Source organism: Rhincodon typus, chromosome 12, assembly GCF_021869965.1.
Source record: "Rhincodon typus isolate 14 chromosome 12, sRhiTyp1.1, whole genome shotgun sequence".
NCBI classification, from domain to species: Eukaryota; Metazoa; Chordata; class Chondrichthyes; order Orectolobiformes; family Rhincodontidae; genus Rhincodon; species Rhincodon typus.
The window spans coordinates 23,900,878-23,915,179 of NC_063343.1; the positions used below are offsets into that span (position 1 = coordinate 23,900,878).

The 14,302-nt window shown below is 40.9% G+C and overlaps 1 protein-coding gene across 1 annotated transcript in view; it reads right to left on the minus strand.

Annotated features, from left to right (window-relative positions):
* Positions 1–14,302, minus strand: part of LOC109928508 (actin binding LIM protein family, member 3) — a gene marked incomplete at its 5' end in the record, with an annotated part of 177,408 nt that overhangs the window by 138,769 nt on the left and 24,337 nt on the right. Inside the window, one exon of the mRNA XM_048603946.1 lies at positions 1,607–1,733. Coding sequence (XP_048459903.1) covers positions 1,607–1,733 — 127 coding nt within the window. The remainder of the gene's footprint in view (positions 1–1,606; positions 1,734–14,302) is intronic.

Genomic DNA, 14,302 nt, shown 5'->3' on the forward strand with positions numbered 1-14,302 from the left:
TTTTTCTCAGGTGATTAAAAGGGAGCATATCAGCTATCTTTACCTGGCAGCCTTGCCTCAAAGTAGCATTCTTATCTCTGAATCAGAAGATTTTGGATTCAAATCCCAGCTCTAGAAGGAATACTCTATTATCAAAATGTTGTGTTTTGGGTGAATTGTTAAACAGAAGTCTGCATCAAGTGAAAATAAAATCCCATGACACTAGGTGAAGAAATGAAAGAAGGTCTCCTGACAATATTTAATTTTCGCTGATATTACTAAAGCTAATTACTAAATTCTTACAGAACCTCATGCACAAATTGGCTACTGCTTTCACCACAACACAGCAATGACTATCAAAATCAAATGACTATTTAATTGTCTTTGAAAGGCAGCATAATATCAAAAGTTCTCTAGTTTCCTACATTACAGCAATGAGTGTTCAATATGTACTTAGTTGTCTATGAAGAGCTTTGAAATGTCTGTTGGTTGTAAAAAAACATATATGGTAGCTGCAAGTCATTTTTTTTGTTATTGTGACCAGTGAATATTGCCTGATATGTTTGAAGGGGATACGTTAGTGACAATGTTCATGAGAATAGATAATTTCTTCAAAACACAGTATCATGTGCATCAATCTTTAATGTACTGTGCCATTAAATAACGGGTTCACATCACAATTGTGTCTTTTTGGGAAAATACTGTGGGTCATCTTTCCAGTGGAATATTGGAAACTCAGACATAGTCATTCTTAATGCTTGCAAATCTCCTTGCCACAATGTCAGGGGAGAATTAAGGGCGAATGTTCCACACAAGAAGGAACAATTAAAATGAAGATGAAAGAAAAAAAACAAAGGGCGTGACTATATGTGCAAGAAGAAAATAGTGGCTTATTATTAGGGATTGATTTGCATTCATAAAATCAAAATTCTGAAACTCTTCTAATGCTTTACTCTTTTTTTTAAGTGCACTGAACAACAGACACCGATGGCACAAATACTAGGAAACTCAACAGTCAATATTTTTTTGTGCTGAACTGTAGATTGTTTGCATAGTCAGGCATGGAAGAAAAAGATCCTGACAGTGATTGGTATTCAGTGACCTCAGCTAAGGGATTACACTTGTATGAACATATAGATGATATGAACAAAGCCGCAAGTCATCATGGTAAAATAATTTGCCAAGATTCATTGCAGATGGCAGAGGAGCAAATCGGGGATGTATTTTTTATAACCTTCACTGCCTGAGCAGTAATATTTCGATGATAATTTAGCAAGTTTGACAGTGGGAAGTTGATCTGTTCTGCCAGATTGTGGCCGAGGAGCAAAGGGTCAAAGCCACTCCATTGTTTACATAAAAATAACAGGAACTTAGGTGAAAGGGCAGAGAATATTTGTGGGGCTGAACTCTACAATGAATCAGTCTCTTCAGGAAAGAAAGAAGAAAATCCAAGGAAGATTCAATGCTGTACCAACGAATTATGAGCTCATTGAAGTTAGGCAGAACATGTGAATTAAATATAAAACAGTAACCATATCAATCTTTCTGAATGGATAACATTTCAATAGTTAATGAATCTAAATCACTTTTCACTACATATACTGAATTTTTCAACTACCATACATACTTGCTGATATATTCTCCTGTCAGCACAACACCACAAGACTGGCATTTGAAACAGCTCACATGCCATTGCTTCTCCAAGGCCAGCAATGACTGTCCATGTTTGATTTCATCTCCACAGCCAGCGCACTCTGTAATAAAAATACAACAAACAGAATAGATAATCCACAAAGAATCTTCAAAAATACAGTAATTATAACTCACTTCAAATGACTGTTAGGGAAACATATTTCAGAGTGGTATACCAAAATTACATGTCTTTACTTAAAACTGTAGCAATCCTGAGCTCATGTCAAGCTCTGTCAAGTTGACAGAATTATCACAATCATAAATATTTAATTGTATTCTACATACTGTAATTACATTTTATGCTTCACTTTACACTGATTCAATACATTTCTGAATAAGTTTAATTTGTCATTTCAGAAGTTTGTTATCATGTTTACATTATAGATCTTACTTATATTTTAACCCATCTATCAATGGATTATGCCTTTTCCAAGTTCAAATTCAGTTCAGGCAAATATCAGTTTGTTGGCAGAGGTGAATCAGCAGCCTATCATCGATCATAGAATCCCTTCGGCCCAACAAGTCCACACCCACCCTCAGAGCATCCCACCCAGACCCGTCCCCCTGTAACCCACCTAAGCTACACATCCCTTGACACTACAGGCAATTTAGCATAGCCAATCCACCTAGCCTGCACATCTTTGGACTGCGGGAGGAAACCGGAGCACCCGAAGGAAACCCATGTAGACATGGGGAGAATGTGCAAACTCCACACAGACAGTCGCCCGAGGGTGGAATCGAACCCAGATCCCTGGCGCTGTGAGGCAGCTGTGCTAACCACTGTGGCACCGTGCCACCCCAGTGATATAGAATCCCTATAATGTGGCCAAACGGCCCAACATGTCCACACTGGCTCGCCGAACAGCATCCTACCCAGACCCATCCCCTTACCCTATTCCTTGTAACCCCACATTTCCCATGGCTAACACACCTAACCTACAAATCCTTGAACACAATGGGTAATTTATCACTGCCAATCCACCTAGCCTGCACATCTTTGGACTGTGGGAGGAAACCCACACAGACACGGGGTGAATGTGCAAACTCCACACAGTCACCCAAGGGTGGAATCGAACCCAAGTCCCTGGTGCTGTGAGGAAACAGTGCCAACCACTGAGCTGCCATTCTGCCCTTATGGATCCTCCGCAGCAGGGAACTGAACGCTGGTCTCTCATGTAACAGGCGGGGATACTAACTACTATACTACTGAGGACTCATTTCTGAAGAAGGGTCCCAACCCGAAATATCAGCTTTCCTGCTCCTTTGATGCTGCCTGGCCTGCTGAGCTCCTCCAGCTCCACACCGTGTTATCTGACTCCAGCATCTGCAGTTCTTACTATCTCTATATTATACTCTGCCTGATTTATTTTCCAGTGACTGCATAATGTACAGCACATACCCTGCATCATTTTACAGACATTATATCATGGATTATAAAAACTGGGAAATCTGGCTAAAACTTTACAATGCACTAGTTATACCACATTTGGAATACTGTAGCTTTGGTCCCCTTAACTGAGGAAAAAATATATGACATTGGAGGCAGTCTAAAGAAGGTTCACTAAACTGATCTAAAGTATGGAGTATTTGTCTGATGAGGAGAGGTTGAATAGGTTGTGCCTGTATTAAATGGCGTTTGGAAGTATGAGAGACAACCATATTGAAACATGCAAGACCTTTCCCCTTGTGGGATAGGCTGGGACTGGAGGTCTTAATCTCAGAGGAAGGAGTTGTCCATTTAAACCAGAGATGAGGAGGAATTTCTTCCCTCAGTGCATAGTGAATCTGGTGAATTCTTTACCTCAGAGGGCTGCTGAGGCTGAATCATTAAGTATATTCAAGGCTGAGATAGACAGATTTTTAATCAGTAGTTGGACGGTGGAGCAGACTCGATGGGCTGAATAGCCTACATCTGCTCCTATGTCTTATGGTTTTACATTTAACATTATTTGATTTCAACCAAAATATGTCATCAATTTTGACGTCAGTTTTTTTTAGTCTGGCACCTATACATTCTTTTACATTTTAACCAGATAGAAATTGTTTAGTTGAGAAAGGTTTCAGTCCTTCTGTCACGTTAACTGATTTCCTTCCCAGTAGATAAATCTACTCAATCTAGTAAGGAGTCCAGGATGTTCATCGAAAGACTCATGCCTGAGACAGAAGACTTACGACTATACTTTTCAATGCAGGCAATAGAAAATTGAAAGATGTGGCCCCAAAATGTCTAATTGTACAGTTAGACAATGGTTATTTCTTGCACTGTGCCTGCTTTTGGACAGGCTTTATGCAGTGTTATGTTATGCTATAACCCCAGTTTCTGACACATTTGTTAGTCAGCAACAATCCCAAATACACTTGTGAGGTCTATTAAGGTGTGACACTATCTCCTCTGTAACTTCACTGAAGATGTGATGGAAAATCTATTTACATGTAATCAGAATGGGAAAGGTCTCCTCCACATTTCTGGCAAACGTTACAGCAGTTGATGAGAAACAACTTTAGAAAATTCATAGCCCTTACTATAGGCAGCTGCCAGCAGCACTAAAATGGCTTTAAATCAAGTTGCTAAAAGATGACTTTGACAATATAGCATCCTTGCAAACAAATGTTCCACATAAAAACTAAGGATTTTCTAGCCAAGTATTTTCCAGTCTAGTACAACGCTGGAATATTTATGGACTTAAACAAGTTCATGCCGGGGTCCTGGAGGGTGTGTAAAACCACAGGGGTTTATTACGTTTGGTAACTTTCGTCATTTTATTTCCTGAATTAAGGTGCCACCTTTTGTTTAATTCCACAGCCAGAACAACTTTGATGTAAATGCTGCAGCGTCACTGCATCCCCAGTTATCTTACAGCTGAGTCACCAAGATAATCCCGGCTTCTTTTCTCTTTCACAGGCAGTTTTTTTTTCCATTCATCTGCTCAGTTTCCTCCAAACTCAAGTGAGGAGCTTGATAGTTTCTTTGTCACTAAAATCAAGATAACCTGGTCACTGGTGAACTCCTCCTTTCCATCAGTCAAATTTTTCTATTGCCCTCTCTCCTCACTCAATTCTAAATTTGCATCCTTCTCCAGTCTCTTTCATACCCTCTCTGTGCTCATCGTATCTGTGAGACCCACCTCCTGTTTCCCAGTTTTATTCCTATGAAATTAATGGCCACAAAATGTCCCCTCCTGACCCCCACGTTAACTGATATCGTAAGGGGAGGCAATGGCTTAGTGGTATTATCACTGGATTATTAATCCAGAGACCTAAATAACATTCTAGGGACTTGGGTTCGAATCCCGCCCTGGCAGACAGTGGCATTTGAATTTAATAAAATATCTGGAATTAAGAATCTAATGATGACCATGAATCCCTTGTCGATCGTCAGGAAAAACCCACCTAATTCACTAAAGACCTTTAGGGAAGGAAACTGCCATCCTTACCTGGTCTGGCCTACATGTGACTCCAGACCCACAGCATTGTGGTTGACTCTGAATTGCCCTCTGGGCAATTAGGGATGGGCAATAAATGCTGCCTAGCCAGCAACATCCTCATCCTGTTAATGAACAAAGGAAAAAAAATGTGGCTCTCTCTTTGGGTGCTGTTCCTCTCTGCCTTACATCTTCAATCCTCTCTCCTCACAAAATAGCCCTTGACCGACATCCTTGCAAGCTTCCATCCTAACCCCAAACCCTCTTTCCTTTCCAAAGTTCTTGAATGTGTTTTTGCATCAGAAATCTAGTTCAAATCAGGTTTCAGTCCCTGCCATTGTACTGAACAGCTCTTTTCAAAGTCACACATGTTATCCAATACAAATATGATAAACTTAAACTTTCCATCTCCTCATCCTTCTTGACCTGTCTGCTGCATTCCCCTCCTACCCCTTCACAGTGTTGTCCAGCTGGCTGGGATATATCTTACACAATTTCATTCTTATCTAACTAATCATAGTCAGAGAATCACCAGTCTCCTTTTTGTGAACCTGCACCATTACCTCTGGTGTCCACCAGGGATCCATTTATCCTTAGCCCCCTCTTTTTGCTCATCCACATGCTGCCCATTGGCAACAACATTTGAAGGCATTGTGTTATTTTCCACATGAATGCTGAGGCCACCCAGCTTTCGGTTTCTACACTGCTGTTATCAGGCTGTCTATCCAACATCCACTACTGGACAAGCAGGAATTTATTTCAATTAAATATTGGCAAAGTGGAAGCCATTGATTTGAACACCACCTCCAAGCCCTGATGTATAAAAACAGATTACTCTCCCTAGCAGCAGTGTGCCTTTATATTAGTCAGTTCATAAGCGTCACATTTGATCCAGAAGTGAGCTTCTGACCTCATATTTGCGCCATCTCAAAGATCACCTATTCCCGCTCTGTAACATTGTTCAACTTCTTCCTGGTCTCAGCTCATCTGCTGCTCAAACCCTCATTTGTAACTTTCTTATCCTCCAGACTCAAACTCAACATACTCCTAGCTGGTCACCTACATTCAAAGCATTGTCAACAATAGGTTAGCTAAAACTCAGCTGCCTGTATCTTAACTCACCGCAAGTCCCATTCTTTATCATACCTGCACTCACTGATCATACTGAGCTCCAGTGAAACAACTTTTTGATTTTTGAATTCTAATTATGGTTTTAAAATCCCGCATGACATTTTTTGTGATCACTATAATCTTCTCCAGTTTCATAATCTTCCAAGATATCTGCCTCTAATTCTGGCCTCTTGTGCAAATCTAATTTTAATCGCTCCAACACTGGTGGCTGCACCTTCTTGAAACAAGTTTGGAACATTCTCTCAACATTTCTCTGCTTCTTCACCTCACTTTCCAATTAAGGACTAAATGTATTTCTTTCAACGAGGTTTTGATCTTTCGATGTAATATCTCCTTATGTGCTTGGTGCCCTACTTAGTTTTATAATGCTCCTGCGAAGTGCCTTGGGACATTTTATTGTGTTAAAGTAGTTAGAAAATCTAAGTTGTTCAGCTGATTTTTTTTTTGTTGACCACAAACCCTATGTTGCAAGGTTAATGGAGCTTAATGGCCATGGATGTAAATTATTAGTTCTGGTCATAATCAGCAAATTACATGCTCATCACCTACTATTTGAGCATGCAACTGAAAGGCATCCCAAATACAAGAACTGGTCCTTGTCATTCAACTCTGTTAAACTCCCTTGGTGTACTCCTGAATGTGTAGCATTCGTTTGTTTATAATGTCCTGTCAGTCATAGTCCAATAGGAAATAACATTCAAACTGAAGCCAGATTTCGGTTGTAATCTTCTAACACCACTTGTCTGGTGAGTAACGCATTGCTGTTTTACAGTGATTAGATTTTTCCACAACTCCTTGTAATTAACCTAATAACACATCTGCTAACTTCCTAAGGCAATTCTGAAGCTTACATTTTACTTTTGTCTGGTCTTAAGGAAATCTTTTACTCAGCATTCTTACTGGCACACTGGGAACTGCTGTAGACTATATTACTTAATATTGTTTCATGAAATATTCACTGCGCTGCTGCACAGTGAGGTTCCAGCATAGTTTTGAAACCAAGATTTCAAAAGAAATGTTTTGAAGTATGCTTTCTAAATAATATGATTGTCAATCATGAAAAGACTGGCAGCATTCAATAGTTTGTATGTCTATGGAGACAGAATTGACATAATGTAAGATTGAGGAAGTACATTATGTAAAAAATGAAAAATACTTTAAATAAGTTATTTTACAAAACAGTTTGAAAAGCTATAATGAGATATACAAATATCTATAATGATTGTTTATAAAATCCTATTTTCAATGAAGAGACTACATCTAAGTCTATATATATTAAACAGATACTGATATCCCTGCTTTGTATTTGCAAACTTGGCTTTTTATTTCAGATTACCAGAAAATTCAGGATTCTTTTAAAGTTACCTCGCACGAAGTTTGTAAACTATTGTTGAATATTATGTATTAAGAAATCTAAAGTTGTCTTATTCAGCAAAAACAAAGATTAAATTTCAAAATATACCATTTTGATGATAACCTTGGGCAAAAAGTATCATGTTAATGATGGTGGTCCAGTACTCAATTGCTCATCAGGGATTCATTAATTCTCTGGGTTAGTTTTATTTGAACTGTAACATATTATAATTTATTAGTTATACTGTATTGGTTTCTGTCGTGTATTTTAGCTCCCAGCTGAACAGACTAATAGTTAGGTAGAGTTGCAATGATGTATATATGGAGCACGTGGATTGCTTAAATGTGAACTCTCTTAAAGGCAACGTACAACAAAAACTACACATTTACAGTGAAAGCTATCAGAAAATGAAAATCTCTCTCTGTTCATTCAGCATTCTTAGTTATCCAACGGTTGTTCATCATGGCCTTCCACACATCTCTACCAATCTTTCCATGATTTTGCAATGGTGCAACTAGAAGAGGCAGCTCCCAAGAACTAACCACAGCCAGAAAAAGGATTTGAAACCTCGCTGCAAGGCAAGAATGTGGCAGATTGGTGGCTTTGTTTTTTACCTACCAGCAAATTCTGTAGTCTCTTCAAGGCCTCTGAGATATTGGCACTCATCTAACTCAGGCCTATTGAACATTTCCAATTTTATTCAGTCCACCACTGGTGGTGCTGTTTTCAGCTTGTAGAGCCCTAGGCTCTGGGATTCTTCCCCTAAATCTGCTTTAAGATGGTCCTTAAAACATACTTTTTTAACCAAGCATTGCAGTGTCTATCCTAATATTGCTTTATGTAGCTCAATGTCAAATGTAACTTTGTAACACTCCAGCAAAATGCCTCATATATACACATGGTGGTTGCTATGGTAATTGAAGCTTAGGACCACAATGTCACTTGATAAAATGTATTGATAAATGTTTTAGAAAAAGTAATTCTCATCCAGCACAAAACCTTACATTTGTAAGACACAGTTCCAAATCCGACAGAGCGGCAGCCAGAGCAGAGCGAACCTGGGAGTCAAGAGAGACAGGAGCTTCGAAATAAAAGCCTGAGGAGCAGGGCCAGTATCGAGATCAGTCAGAGCAGCGATGGGAGCAGAGCGGAACCCAGAGGATGAGCTCCGGAGGTGACGACAAGACTCAAAAAGTGACACAGGACTGGCTGCTCAGGGACCAGATCGAGAGACTGAGTGTGTTGTGCTTGGAGGGAGATAGAGTGTAAAGTTACAGTCATAGATAGTGTGTAAATTTTTGTGGTTTGGATTTTGTTCAGAATAAAGAGTTGGAGTGAGAAATCTCACTTTGGTGTGTAGTGGGTAAGGTTGCGTAAAACTGATTCCTAGGTTATTGTTTGTAATTAGTAAGGATCACAATGGCAGGAGATCTCAGCCTAGTAGAATGCTCCTCCTGCTATATGTGGGAAAACAGGGACACTTCCAGTGTCCATGGTGATCACAAATGCAGGAAGTGTGTTCAGGTGCAGCTCCTGATTTGCCACATGGAGTGGCTGGAGCAGCAGATGGATTCACTATGGAGCATCTGTGAGGTTGAGAATGTTGTGGATAGCAAATTTAGTGAGCCAGTCACACCATCAGCAAGGACTACACGTACAGAGCAGAGCTGGGTGACCACCAGAAAGGTGAGTAAGTGTGGGCAGGCAATGCAGGGGTCCCCTGTGGCCATTCCCCTCTCAAATATTACCATTTTGGATATTGTTGGGTGGGTGTGGCCTCTCAGGCAAAAGCAACAGCAGCAGGCAGGTCAGTGGTACTACAACTGGCTCTGTTGTACAGCAGGGATGGCCAAAGTGTCGGCAAGTGGTGGTGATAGGGAACTACATAGTTAGGGATACGGATAGGCATTTCTGTGGATGGGAACAAAACTCCAGGATAGTGTGTTACCTCCCTGGTGCCAGTATCAAGGACGTCTCTGAGTGGCCACAGGATATTCTGAAGGAAGAAGGTGAGCAGCCAGAGGTAGTGGTCCATTTGATACTAACGCATAGGCAGAAAGAGAGATGAGATCCTGGAAAGGGAATTAGGGAGTTAGGTAGGAGGCTGAAAAACAGGACCTCTAGGGTTGTAATCCCTGGACTTCTTCCTGTGCTATATGCATGTGAGGCCAGAAATAGGTGGCTAAATGCGTGGCTAAAGAGTTGGTGTACATAAGAACATAAGAAATAGGAGCAGGAATAGGCCATCTGGCCCATCGAGCCTGCTCTGTTAATCATTAAGATCATGGCTGATCTTTTGATGTGCTCAGCTTCATTTATTCACCCGCTCACCATACCCCTTAACTCCTTTACTGTTCAAAAATCTATCTTTGCCTTAAAAACATTCAATGAAGTAGCTTCAAACTGCTTCACTGGGCAAGGAATTCCATAGATTCACAACCCTTTGGGTGAAGGCATTCTTCCTCAACTGAGTCCTAAATCTTCTCCCCCTTATTTTGAGGCTACGCCACCTCGTTCTAGTTTCACCCGCTCGTGGAAGGAACCTCCCTGCTTCTAGCATATCTATTCCCTTCATAATTTTGTATGTTTCTATAAAATCCCCCTCATTTTCTAAATTCCAGTGAGTATAGTCCCAGTGTACTCAATCTCTCCTCATAAGCCAACCCTCTCAATTCTAGCATCAACCTAATAAGCCTCCTCTGCACCCCCTCCAGTGCCAATACATCCTTTCTCAAGTAACAGACCAAAACTGTACAGGAGGGAGGGCTTCAGATATCTCGATGTTTGGGGATCTCTTCCAGGGCAGGTGGGATCTGTATAAGAGGCATACGTTGCACCTGAACTAGATGAGCACAAATATCCTTGCAGGTTAATGCCCCTGAGGTGTTTAAACTAGTGTGATGTTGTGGTGGAGAGGGTGCAGAAACCACAGAATTTGGTTGGCATATGGAGTGATTGACTTAACCTTGAGCTGCTGCTCAAATAGTGTAATAGGAAGAACAGGGACAGCCAGGTTAATGAACACTGTGGGTCTGGCAGCCTGAAGTGTATTTATTTTAATACAAGAAGCAGAATGGATAAGGCTGACGAGCTTAGAGCCTGTATTAGTAAGTGGAACTATGATGTTGTAGCTATTACAGAAAATTGGTTGAGGAAAAGGCACGATTGGCAGCTCAACGTTCCAGGTTTAGATGCTTCAGGCAAAATATAGAGGGATGTTAAATGGGTGGGGGAGTTGCATTACTATTTAAGGAAAACGTGACAGCTGTACTAAGAGAGGACATCTTGGAGGGCTCATCCAGTGAGGCAATATGGGTGGAATGTAGGAATAAAAAAGGTACAATCACAATGATGGGGTTATAGTCTTTAGGCCTCTCAATAGCAAGCAGAAGATAGAGGAACAAATATGTAAGCAGATCAGGAAAAGACATAAAAACAACAGGGTTGTTGTAGTGGGTGATTTTAACTTCTCAATATTGACTGAGACTCCCTTAGTGTCGAGGGCTGAGATGGGCAGAATTTGTTAGGTGCATCCAGGAGTGTTTTTTGAAACAATATACAGATAGTCCAACTAGGGAAAGGGCCATATTAGACCTTGTATTAGGGAATGAGCCTGGTCAGGTGATTGAAGTTTCTGTGGGAGAACATTTTGGGAACAGCGATCATAATTCTGTAAATTTTAACGCAGTCATGGATAAGGCTAAGACTGGTCCTCTGAAGAGGTGCTAGATTGGGGGAAGGTTAATTACAACAATATTAGGCAGGAACTGGAGAAATTAGGCTAGAGACGGCTGTTTGAGGGTAAATTCACATCTGACATGTGAGAATCTTTTAAAGGTTGGTTGATCAGAGTTTAGGACCAGCATGCTCCTGTGAGGATGAAAGATAAGGATGGCAAGATTTGGGAACATGGGATGACAAGAGATGTTGAAAGTTTAGTCAAAAAGAAAATGGAAGCATATGCAATGTACAGGAAACTGAAATCAAACAAGGCCCTTGAGGAATATAAAGGAGGCAGAAAAGAACTTAAACAAGAAATTAGGTGGGCTAGTCCTTGTCTTGTCCTTGCCCAGTAGGATTAAGGAGATTCACAAGGTATTTTATACGTATATTAGGAGGAAGAGGGTAGCTAGGGAAAAAGTGGGTTCACTCAAAGAGAAAGGACAGAATTTATGTATGGAGCCAGAGGAAGTGGGTGAGGTCCTTAATAAGTACTTTGTATTGTAATTCAGTAAGGAGAAGATGATGGTAAGTTTTGAGAGGAGTATGTTGATATCCTGGGGCGTGTTGATATTAATGAGGAGGTGGTGTTGGGTGCCTTGAAAAACATTAAGGTATATAAGTCCACAGGGCCTGAGGCAATCTATCCCAGGATACTGAAGGATGCATGGGAGGAGACTGCTGGTGCCTTGACAGAGATCTTTGTATCCTCTTTGGCCACAGCTGAGGTTCCAGAAGACTGGAGTATAGTTATTCCTTTGTTTAAGAAGGACAACAGAGACAAACTAGGAAATTATATGCTAGTGTACCTTACATCAAGGGGAGGGAAATTATTGGAGAAGATTCTTAGAGACAGGAATTATTCACATTTGGAGAAGAATGGACTTATTAAGGATAATCAGCATGGCTTTATGTGGTCAAGTTCTTATCTCACAAGCTTGATTTAGTTTTTGAGGAAGTGACAAAGATGGTTGATGAGGGTAAGGTAGTGGATGTCATCTATACGGGCTTTACTAAAGCATTTGACAAAGTCCCTCATGGTAGGCTGGTCCAGACAATCAAACACATATGGAATCCATGGTATAACAAGGTGTAGAGCTGGATGAACACAGTAGGCCAAGCAGCATCAGAGGAGCAGGAAAGCTGATGTTTCGGGCCTAGATGACTTGGCAAGTTGGATACAAAATTGGCTTGGCCGTAGAAGACAGAGGTAGTCGTGGAGGGGTATTAACCATTTAGATGAAAATGTAGGTGGTCTGATTATTAAGTTTATAGATGACACAAAATTTAATGGAGTTATGGACGGTGAGGAAGGTTATCAAAAGATACGACAGGATGTAGATCAGTTGGAAAGTTAGGTGGAGAAATGGCAGATAGAGTTTAATCTGGATAAGTGTGAGGTGGTGCATTTTGGGAGGTCAAATGCAAGAGGACAATATATAGTAAATGGCAAGACCCTTAGGAACATTTATATATGGAGGAATCCGGGGGGTGCAAGTCCACAGTTCTGTGAAAGTGGCAACGTAACAGAATAAGGTGGTAAAGAAGACAATGGCATGCTTGCTTTCATCAGTCCGGGCACTGAGTATAATAGTTGTCAAATCTTGTTGCAACTGTATAAAATTTTAGTTAGGCCACAATTGGAGTATTGAGTGCAGTTCTGGTCATCACACTATAGGAAGGATGTGGAAGTTATGGAGAGGGCGCAAAAGAGGTTGACCAGGATGTTGCCTACACTGGAGTGTATTAGCAATAAGGAGAGGTTTGACAAACTCAGATTGTTTTCGCAACAGTGTCAGAGGCTGAGGGGCAACCTGATAGAAATACATAAAATTATGACAGGAATGGATAGAGTGGATAGTCAGAATCTTTTTCCCAGGATGGAAATACTGAATAGGGGGCATAGGTTTATGGTGAGAGGAGGTAAGTTTAAAGGAGATATGTGAGGCAAGAGTTTTTACACAGAGAGTGTTAGGTGCCTGGAATGTTCTGCCAGAGGAAGTGGTAGAAGCAGATATGTTAGCAAAGTTTATGAGACATTTAGACTGACACATGAACAGACAGGGAATAGAGGGATATGTAGGCAGGCGGGATTAGTTTAGAATGGCATCATGGTCAGCACAGATATGGGTGGGCTGAATGGCATGTTCCTGTGCAGTACTGTTCTATGTTTAAGATCTCATCAATGAGGAAGATCAGGGAGAAGGTAAGACAGCAGCAGAAAAAGGAATGCTATGGCAAGACCTTATCACAAGGTTCTGAGCGTTTACCTTATCGTCAGTTTTCTGCTGCCCTGAAAGCTCACACAAAGGCCTTTTATGCTCACAGTCCTTGTCACATTTTTCACCACTTTCTTAAACGTGTATTAAGGAACAGAAACACCATTTGAAATCAATGGCGTATTGACAAAGCAGACTCAGAAGTTGCTACAAAAACATGCTAGAGATCAAAGTACCAAATATAATAAAGATGATAAATTAAATCCGCATCACAATAATTGTCTCATATTCATGTCACCCCAAGTATTAACCTGTGGTTTGTTTTGACACCTTTCCCATCATTGGCCCTTTCTGTCAAAGTAGGATTGTGGTTGGCAGGCCTTCCTGCTCCATTGAGGTGGGGAGAGAATGAGGCTTATTAAAAAAACTTATTAATCACAGCTACCTGGATTCTCCTGACAACCTCTAGCTTTCAGCCTCTGGCTGGGAAAATGGGAGGAGGGTGATGGGAAGGGATAGGACGGGGAGATGGGAATGTTATTTCTGTAGTTTGGCGCTATGCTCCCAGGTGCAGACTGTGGGATCAGCACTCCACACAGGTGTCCTGGTCCTTTCTTCCTGCCTGCAACCAAAGGCTGTGGAGTGATCCTTCCCACCCTCCAGCTTGCCTACTGAAGTGGGTCTATATTTACTTTCAAACAATTTAGTGAGAGGGTCCCTCTATGTTGAAGAGACCTCCGCTGACTCTGGACTGCTGCTTGCTGCTCCAGTCAAGTAAGATGCCC